This window comes from Miscanthus floridulus, chromosome 8 (genome assembly GCF_019320115.1).
Source record: "Miscanthus floridulus cultivar M001 chromosome 8, ASM1932011v1, whole genome shotgun sequence".
Classification (NCBI taxonomy): domain Eukaryota; kingdom Viridiplantae; phylum Streptophyta; class Magnoliopsida; order Poales; family Poaceae; genus Miscanthus; species Miscanthus floridulus.
Window position 1 is genome coordinate 22255483 of NC_089587.1, and position 10505 is coordinate 22265987.

The 10505-nt window shown below is 43.3% G+C and overlaps 1 protein-coding gene across 1 annotated transcript; it reads right to left on the reverse strand.

Moving 5' to 3' along the window:
* Positions 1-65: 65 nt before the first annotated feature.
* LOC136468687 (U-box domain-containing protein 33-like) lies at positions 66-7664 on the reverse strand. The gene is made up of 5 exons (XM_066467170.1): positions 7360-7664; positions 7136-7259; positions 2469-2648; positions 479-739; positions 66-296 (listed from the first exon to the last, which is right to left on the reverse strand). Exons 1-5 carry the CDS (start codon positions 7662-7664, stop codon positions 66-68), a joined length of 1101 nt encoding a protein of 366 aa, XP_066323267.1.
* Between the last annotated feature and the right edge of the window lie 2841 nt (positions 7665-10505).

A 10505-nucleotide genomic window follows, 5' to 3' on the forward strand; every position in this document is an offset into this window, starting at 1 on the left:
GATGGAGTATTTGGGTCTGATTGGGCAGTTGCTTGTCTGATCTTGATAGTGGAGCACTGACTGCATCAACGGGAGGCTCTGCTTTTCATGGATTCAAGCACCGGAAGCACTTCAGTTGCCAAGTCCGGAAGATCTTTCCGTTTGTCATTGCTGCATTGTAGACCTAGACGCATCATTTCCACAGCGTCTGGTTTTGACCTGTCATCCAACTCCAGTCTAGAATCCACGAGCTGTTCGCTGAGATTGTGTTCTTCTACATCATATCTTAGATTCGCTGGATCTCTCGCTATGACTAACTGCAGCAGTATGATACCCAAAGCGTGCACATCTGATTGAGGGGTCAGTCTTCTTGTTCGGATGAACTCCGGGTCAATATAGTACCTGCTACCACTCCCAAATTCAGTAGTGTGGCCAGGTGTTGCTGTATCACTTTATACTTTAAGTGACGGGCGATTCCAAAGTCGATGAGCTTGCATACGTTGTTTGCATCGAAAAGTATGTTGCCTGGTTTAAGATCACCGTGAGCTATTGGCATAGGTTTGGCACTATGCAGGAACTCAAGAGCGGCGCAGATGCTCATGGCTGCTTCGATTCTTTCTTCCCATGAGAAGGATTCTCCATTGAGACGATCTAAAAGGGTGCCGTTGGGTAAAAATTCATAAATTAGGGCGAGTCTCTTACTGCATATTAAAATTAGTGTGACCAGGTTTTCATGTCGGGTGCTTCTCAGGATCTCAACCTGCACTTTTCGGATCAGTGTTAACAACAGCATTCAAGAACGCTATTTACATTGGATAAATCTATGTGGTTTGTCGGAAGCGCCCTGTTAGAGTAACTCAAAGTCTCAAACAGACTATCTATATCCTTACTAATTACTACTAGGAATAGAGATTTTGATAAAAAAATATTATCCAACAGCTTTTTTTTAACGTAATGGTAAGAGCTCTGTCTTTCAATTAAGATAGAGAAACATAGTTTATGTATAAGCAAAGACATTTCAGATGAGGGTTTAAAGCCCCCCGAAACATGTATAGGAGGGAAACACACACCCCAAGGGGAAATAGCAGCTAAACATAAGTGAGTGCTCTCTTCCTTTGCTTTATGTCTTCCTTTATCCTTGCGGCTACTTACGGCACCGTTTCTATCTCGTTGTTGAAAATTCTCCTATTTCTCTCTTTCCAAATATTCCAAAAGGTGTAGATTACTACCCCGTTTAGTTGTCTACGTTCAGATTTTGGCACTTTCTTTACCGCCTCTTCCCACCATGCTCTGATATGTATAGGGTCTGCCTGGGGTTGTTGTTGCAGCCGAGTGAAATTTTCCCAAGAGATGATTTGATCCCAAACCGCCTTAGCAAAAAGGCAACATAGACATAGGTGAATGCCGGTTTCTAAGGGACCATTGCACAGCACACAGTGTTCTTGGTGTGGCCACCCTCTCTTTTGTAGGTTGTGCGCCGTAAGAATTTTATCTTGCACTAAAATCTAGGCGAAGATCTTGCATCTATTCTCCACTTGTGCTTTCCAAATGAGTTCAGTACGAAACAGGATGAGCAAGCCTTTGAATTGAATTATGTAAGCTGATCGGGTGGAGTAAGTCCCATCCTTGGTCCATTGCCAGATGATGGAGTCCTGAACGCCCTGTTGTTGCAGGTGCACGTCCTGAATTCGTATAAAAGAGACACACTTTTTTAATTGGTTATCAAATATAGCAATCTTATATTCTAAATCTCACTGGCCAAAGATAGAAAATGAGAATGACCCTCGTGCAAACAAGATAAAGAAAAACTATTGAAGAGTCAAAAGATATAGAAAACAATTTTTATGTAAATGACTCTTATATAATAATTTAGAGAGTGATATTTAGAAAAACTCTTGGAGTGCTCTTAAAGGGTGTAGTACATGCTTGGAGAACAAGAGCATGTTAGAAGCACTTGAGAAAAATATACTCTCTCCATCCCTAATTAAATCAACACCGAACTTGTAGAAAAAAGCATCAATAGTTTTTCAAATCAACTAGCACACTATGAAAATATATTTTATGGTGTGTCTAATGATACTAATTTGATGTTATAAGTATTTGTACTCTTTTTTACAAATTCAATAGTAATAAAAAAATATCAACTTAGGATAGCTTTAGAAATTAATTTACTTGGACGAGGGAGTACTCTACTAAGCAAAAAAAAGAGTACACCTTTATTTCAAATTATAAGTCGTTTTGGTTTATCTAAGCGCTATATATGTCGATATATAGCAAAAGAAAAAACAAAAACGACTTATAATTTGAACTTGAGGGAGGAGCACATAGCCAGTGAACGAGTTCTTCTAAGAATACGATCGAATCAGCTTAATAAATTGTCTACGTAATCATTATTTTAGTAAAACGTAGTTAGTCTGTTAGATTCTTCAGATGATATTTATACATAATATAAGATAGCATTACTTAGGAGTATTTATTATTTTACTTACCTCTTGGTTGAACTCCCGCTTTCCTTGCCTACTTCCATAATTGTTAATCTTTACAGCAACAGTTGTGTTTCGAATTTCTGCCTTGTACACACTGCCATATCCGCCCGTGCCCAGATGCGTCCCATTATCTTCTGCGTCATCTACCTCTGAAGGATTGAAGTCGGTGAACATTGCTCTAAGCTGCAGGCATTAAACAAAAATTGCATGAAGAGAGTTTTCGATTTGATTTTTCTAATAATCGCGCTGGGATGAGAGATCATACGGCAAAAATACACTTGGAATTACTTGGGGACAAATCCACGTCATAAAGTGCGTGAGCACAATGTAACTAAACTTTTCCGCATTTCGGAATCATTCAACAGCTACATTGTTTAGTCTTTTAGTTGATTTATAAAAATAGTACCTGTATAAAACATAAAAGTTTATTCGCGTGGATAGTTTAGTAGTAATAATTGCAAGCACATTTATGAGCAGATGTAGCGTTGGGTTTTGAGGTTCTGGGTTCTAGCAAAGAAAGAGAAGATAAGCTGGGTGGGTACAATACACTGCAGGGTAGTGTTAACTAGCACGTGCTACCAACTGGTGCTCGAGCTTGCTCCTCGAACTTGTCCCGAGTTCCCATCCAGGTCTTAGTATTTTTAAATTGCACATTTAGCTCCCTAAACGTATCCTAAGTTCTCATCCAGGTCCTGGTATTTTTAAATTGTGCATTTAGCTCCCTAAACTTGTCCCAAGTTCTGATATAGGTCCTGATACTTTTAAATTGCACACTCAGGTGCCTAAAGTTGTATTGTTCTACCATTATGGTACATCCACCCCTGCACCATCGTCCTCACCTTCGCCAAACCGCACATGCCCGCCTTACCCACCTAGCCACGCAGCGCTGCACCATACTCGACCTCCTACCCCGCGGTTGCCTATGTTACATCATCAGTGTGTTGCCACAGCCATGTTACCACACTAGCCCATGTCATGCCCGCCGCACCGCCATGCCGCGTGCTGCACTTACCCTACTGCACTACATCGATGGCCCTATCATTGTCGAGGGAGGTGAGGAAGGCTGGGAGTGTGGGAACTAAGTGTGAAGAGATGGTGAGTATGAGCATGAGCTCCTGCTCGACGAGGGACCAGAAGGAGTGTGGTGGTGGCTGTAGTGGTGTTAAATGCGATTGCCGCGAGGCAAGGGCCGATGCTATGGTGAGGTGGAGCAGGAGCGAGTCAAGTAGAATCGAGGAGGGCCATAGCAGCGAAGGCTTGGCTAGGACATGTGGTAGGGCAAACACGGCAAGGACGGCCAAGCGACGAAGAAGGTCCTAGGAAGCTAGTTCTCCACATGCAACCAAGTGTGCGGGGGAGGGGATGGACCGGAATGGTACAATATATACTACAATTTTAGGGAGTTGGGCGTGTATTTTTGAAGTACTAGGACGAGAATTTGGGACAAGTTTAGGGAGCTAAATGCGTAATTTGGGACTTGGATGAGAACTTGAGATAAGCTTATGGAGCTAAACGAGCAATTTAAAAGTACCAGGACCTGGATGAGAACTCGAAACAAGTTTAGGGTGCTGAATGTGCAATTTGAAAGTACTGGGACCTAAATGAGAACTCGGGACAAATTCGAGGACCGCCAGCGAAATTTACTCATCTTTTCGTACTTCAGAGCTTCTAGTTGAGCAAGGTCGAGAGAAAGAACTCGGCTTGCTGAGCAATACTTTGGAGTGTTTTGTGTCACGGAAGTTCACAGGTGAAGTGTCTAGCTTTAGAAAATTCAAGAGTATACACTGTAGCTACTGTGATAAGCCTGTGCTGAACTGAACAACACGTCCTCCACCCTGGTGGTTGGGGGTGTGTGGTGGGGTTGCAGAGAGTGTGCAGTATGTATAGCTAATACATTGTGCATGATTTTTTGCTGCAATAGTAGCGTGATCAGCACCACTCCATTGTTGCAGCCTCACCACTTTGTCTTCCCTGTGGCACCACCGCCTTAGACATCCTGGTCTCTTCGCCCTTGCAACTCTTCAGCACATGTCGGCCATCACTTGCAATAGAAGCTCATGTTCCTTGTGTCATGCCTGAGTGCCTGTCAGCTTGGAAAGCATATGCTACTACCATTTAGTAGTCCCACTTTTGTTACTTCTGCACCCTTGATACATTGTAATGTATGGACATCTTTAGTTCTTAGCACTTTCGGCTATCAATACTATCTTATTGTGTTTCCTGATGATTACAATCACTTCTGCTAGCCGATCCGGATCCCTTTAAGCCACAAATCTGACGTGCATGCACCACCATATTGTTGATTTTACTGCCTATGCTCACACTCAGTTCCGTGGCATTGCTTTACGTCTTTCGTGCCTATACACTTCGCCACAAAACAGCAAGGCAAAGTGCATGTTTCGTAGTTCATACCATCGACAACATTATCTGCACACTTGTAATCCACGTGTCCATGCCTCTGCCCTATTGGGCTGAAGCTTTGGACGCTACCACCTACTCCCTCTGTATCTAAATATCAGTCGTTTTCGTTTTTCGAGAAACAATTTTGGTTAAATATATATTAAAAAAATATTAATATTTATAATATATAATTAGTATCATTGAAAAGATCTTTGAATCTAGTTTTTTTAATAAATTTATTTGGAGATACAAATGTTGCACGTATTTTCTACAAATTGAGTCAAACTAACGGCACGCACATTAATGGCAACCATTATTTAGGGACGGAGGGAGTATGCGCTAAACCGGGCCGAGCGTGCGAACCCAAGCGGCAGGGGCAAACGAGTCAAAATTCCATCCCACGAGCCGCAACGTCTTCCTTTCGCGCAAACGACTACGACGCCAGAACGTCATCTAAAACAGATACGGAGGGAGTATGCGCTAAACCGTTTACTGTCCTCCTCCATTCATTGTTATCACGTCTCCGGTCTCCTACCACTCCCCCTCCAGAAGTTCTTAGATTAATTACTCCCAACCTTCCCACCAGTTCCCTGTGTTGGAGTTGGCTTCTTGTCCACTTGACCACTTGTCCTCGTCGTTTTGTCCACTTGACCACTTGCAGTCTCCATCCGTGTCGTCGCTGCTGGGTCGTCGCCCTGCTGCCGCCTGCCGGCAGCTGGCCTCGCCCTGTGCCAGCGGCCAGCTGCGATCGCCCGCCGCCCCATTTGCCGTGTCTTGCTGCGGAATATAATCAGCCATCACACCGCCCGCCTCCTCGCGTCCATTCCGTCTGCCCGTGCGTATATGAGGACATGCGGTTCCCCTTCTGTGGGACGTGTGCGCTTCCTTGGTTCGTCTTCCGCGAGGCGCTAGGTAGTGCGTGGGCGGTTCTCTTCATGCGCTATTCGTTTTCAGTCCAACTTACAATATTTTTTCTCTCAAACAAATCAGCTTCAACTGGCTTATCAGCCGCAAAAACTACCAGCTGAACAGGCCCACATGTAGGTCACTCGAGTCCTCTAACTTATCGTCCTAACAGATCGAGCAGCTACCGATTGCATTTGCATAGACCAAAAAAAAAGGAAAAAGAAAAGTGCTAACAAAAGCCCTATTTCTTGAGCATGTGACATCATATATAGAAGAGAAAATTTCTTATTTGGCCCTGGTTTAAAATTGTCTTTCTTCCTTGGCCCTGAAACAAAATTTCTTTTCCATTTGGCCTCACTCGAAGTTTCGTTTTCCAATCTGGCCTTACCGTCATCTCCCGCCTCTAACACCGTTAAGTGGCACATAAAAAGACAAAACTGCCCCTGAGACATTATGAGAAACCAAAGGTCACCCAGGCAGCATAACAACATAATTTTGAGCACTTTGAATCCAATTTTCGTAACATAAAAATTTGTGTTATGAAAATTGGATTCAAAGTGCTCAAAATTATGTTGCTAGGCTGCCTGGGTGACCCTTGGTTTTTCATAATGTCTCAGGGGCACTTTGGTCATTTCATGTGCCACTTAACGGTGTTAGAGGCGGGAGATGACGGTAAGACCAGATTGGAAAACGAAACTTCGAGTGAGGCCAAATAAATAAGAAATTTTGTTTCAGGGCCAAGAAAGAAAGACAACTTTAAACCAGGCCAAATAAGAAATTGCCCCTATATATAGAACCGTAGCGTAGCCTAACTGCTGCACAAAACACTATGTGGCTGCGTTCGCTCCAACTGCTGCAGCTGTTATTACTACTCTCTGCGAGAGGAAGCTGCAGGTAATCTGTGAGGGGGAGCTGCAGCTGCAGAATATAGCTACCGAACAAAGGCCCACGCCCATAGTTTCCCCTATGGTAATACCATACTGGTGTACTACCTACCATACCAAACGTATATATTATCCCATTGTAGCGAAGATAATCGTGTCAGTTAGCTGTCAATAATTTGTTGGTAAAACCATTGTCAGATATAGTCTATATTATATATGTACTACTGGAAAAATATTGAAGAGCAGAACAATTGACGGCCACTTATAAGTTATGCATTGTTTTCTCTTTTTTCAACTTATATAAGTCATCAATCTTTTGAAATTGAGGGTCTATATATCATGGTCAGAAGTTTTGTCTAGCTACTTTTTTTGAGGGAAAGTTTTGTGTCTAGCTATACTTACTGTCGATCTTTCCATGGTTGTGTAGAACACGCCGATATGAAGCTCTTTGATCTCCCCACGGCCTCGAGTACGACTCACAACATCGTAGTATATTGCACCCTGTGCAAGAGTAAATTTCCCAGTACCACCAACAATAGTCCACTCACCCTTGCCAATTTCATTGTGAATCATCCCTTCTACTACAAGCGTGGATCCCGGATAGCTTGATTATATATGTAAAGGTCGTGCAAAATCCAATCATGAGATACCAAGGGCAGAAACTCAAAACAGAAGATCCATATTTAAAAGGGTGCGTACCGTACCTTGAGTCGTGCATGAAGACTATGTTGCAAGAAAGCATCCAATTATGTGGTGCGTCCATGCTTGCCTGTATATGATGGCCTCGTGCTCGAGCGACGATGTTGGCTCTTGAGGGATCTGGGCCATCATAGATAGGCCAATCATTAACCACAAACACGCCAAAGTTTCCGGCAAGACTTGGGTCACGGACCACGTTTTGGTTTTGCCTTGCCCCAGCGTACTCCTGATCCAAATACAAGACGAGATAGAGCTGCTCTTGCCTCAAGGCATGTTGCAAAGGAGCTGTTTGGGATAGCAGATTAGCCATGGCTATGGGTCTAGGCTTGTACGAATGACTAGGTAGAGTCAGAGGAACAAATGGAAGCTCCCCCAGTTAATTAATAATGTGCTGACGAGGGAAATGGGGCTTGTTCGTATAGATTGATACAACCAAGCCTATATATAGATGCTGACAATTTATAACAAACTCAAACTCAACAACTTATTTTGAACTACGAAAAGTATCACACGCTTCAACCTTGCTAACTTACTCATGCGGACCCTGCCAAGCCGAAATCACTGCTTTGCACGCGTGCAGGGGTGAATCTAGGGTTCTCCAATAGGTTTTTAGACATGTCCAACAGTACGAGTTAGTACTAGCTCTAAGATGATAAATATAAAGCAGAGAGGCAGTAGTAAGCATTCCTAAACATCACCCTATAAGAGAGGGATGCATCATGAACTGTGCGAGACTATTTTTTCAGTCCAAGCTAGTCTCTTGCTTTTTGCACTATTTAGTGATTAAAAAATTGATTCAGCTCTAAGCTAGACCGTACCACTGTAGACGCTCGATGGAGGGAGGAACCAAGGAAGGCGGTTGCTCATCCAGCACCTGACAGGCCGGCACACCCTCGTGAGTATCTTGTTGATGAGAGTCTAACATCGTATGCTAAGTCCCTAGGTCGAGGACACCACAGTCCAGTTAACCCCCCCCCCCCCCCCACTCCTAGACCGACTCTCCAAATCGGCCAGAGGTTTGGGGGCTATACCCATCGAGTATGCTGGTGCATACCCTTAGCTAGAAGGTGTTAGAATTGTAGAATTGGTACCTCTGTGTGTAACCCATAGATCCGCCCTGGACAATAGCGTCGTGACCTCGCGGACACCAGTGTCGAGGCAGCTCCGGCTCGGTGGCGAGGTACAGTGGTGGTCCAGAGGGGCCGGTGTAGACCTGCAGGGGCGACGGCGGTGGTGGGGACATCCCGTCGCTGGCAGCACTACTTTAGATCGGTTTTAGGGTTTCTCTGTTGAGTGGGTGGCGGCTCCGATGAACCTCGTTAGTTGAGCCCAGTTCTCCACTCCTCTATATATATGTGTTGTGCGATAGGGGCCCACCAACCAGTTAGGGTTGGGCTCCCCCGATCAGGGAGCAGAGACAAGGGCCCAATAGGCCGTTGGGCCTATTGGTGGAGATCAACTAACATTCTCCCCCTTGATCTCATTCCATCTTTCACTTTCATATCATTTACTTTTGTTCATTCCATTACAGATTAGCTCATAGAGCATGTCTCATCGTCACGGTCCATTGCCGATAGACTTAACAGCTACAACTCACTACTCTGTTTTGAAATAGATACTTATCTTTGGGCCTTCTTTTGTCCAGGAATTTTATAGGCTTTCTCTTAAACCCATGCTAGCTACATGTTCTCTGAACACCATGTCCTCTGAATATGTTGGGTGGTAAGCCTTTTGTAAGCGGATCCGCGAGCATCCTTTCTGTTCTTATATGCTCAAGACTTATGACTTGATCCCAGACTTTATCTTTCACAACATAATACTCTATGTCAATGTGTTTGGTAGCACCACTTGACTTATGTTGTGAGCATACTGTACTGCCAGATTATAATCGCAGTATTACTTTAAGTGGTCTATAGATGTCGTCAACCACCTTCAAACCGGGTATGAACTTCGTTAGTTAGTTCACCTGCCCGTTGCCTCATAACACGCTACAAACCGTCATACATTGTGGACGATGTAGTGACAGTTTGCTTTGAGCTTTTCCATGAAATAGCTCCCCTTTGCAAGATGATAGAAAATCCACGTCTGGATATGCATTCACTCTCGCATAATCAGAATCTGAATATCCCACCATGTGGAGTGAATCAGATCTTCTATATGTCATCATGAGGCCTTTCGTTCCTTGCAAATAATGCAAGACTTTCTTTACTAATTTCAGTGTTCTATTCCAGAATTGCTCTGGAATCTGCCAAGTAAAACCCGGTAACAAATGCCAAGTCAGGGCGCGTACATACTTGAGCATGTTGCAAGCTTCCGACAGCTGAAGCATATGGAACCACTTTTACTTTATCGATTGAGCTCATATTGGTTCCTGGGGCATTTAAAATCCCCATATCTGTCGCCCTTGACTATAGGAGCAGGTGAGGGACTACATTTGTGCATACTAAATTTCTTTAAGATCTTTTCCATGTATGCCTTTTGTGACAGTCATTATACCCTTTTTCTTCTATCTCGGTGAATCTCGATCCCTAGAATGAACAAGGCTTCGTCAAGGTCTTTCATATCAAGTTTTGAGGACAAAACTTCTTTGTCTCCTGTAGTAGACTGACATCACTACTAGCAAGTAAGATATCATCCACATACAGGACAAGGAAGATAAACTTCCCATTCTTAAACTTTGCATAGACACAATTGTCCTCTACATTCTCTTTTAAAAACCCAAAATTCTTTATTGATTGATCAAACTTCAAGTACCACTGTCTTGAAGCTTGCTTTAATCCATAAATGGATTTCTTTAGGCGGCATCCCATTCGTTCTTTTCCTTCCATGAAAAAACCTTTCGGTTGTGCCATGTAACCATTTTCCTCCAAGTCTCCGTTGAGAAATGTCGTCTTTACATCCATCTGATGTAATTCTCAATCGTAATGTGCCACTAATGCCATTATGATTCTGAATGAAACTTTACCTGAGACTAGAGAAAAGGTCTCATTGTAATCAATCCCTTCTCTTTGCATAAAGCCTTTTGCCACAAGTCACACTTTATATGTCTCTATATTCCCTTGAGAGTCATGTTTAGTCTTGTAGACCCATTTATAGCCTACTGTTTTGACTCCTTTAGGAATTATTTCCAAATCCCAAACTTTATTGACAT

What these genes read in the sequence shown, in the direction of transcription:
- LOC136468687 (XM_066467170.1), bottom strand. Translation starts at nt 7,664, where the DNA reads ATGGCTAATCTGCTATCCCAAACAGCTCCTTTGCAACATGCCTTGAGG. An exon ending in GTCTTCATGCACGACTCAAG is followed by an intron (nt 7,260 to 7,359) that starts GTACGGTACGCA and finishes TATATAATCAAG; the next exon opens with CTATCCGGGATCCACGCTTG. An exon ending in AGCGGGAGTTCAACCAAGAG is followed by an intron (nt 740 to 2,468) that starts GTAAGTAAAATA and finishes CGAAAAGTGCAG; the next exon opens with GTTGAGATCCTGAGAAGCAC.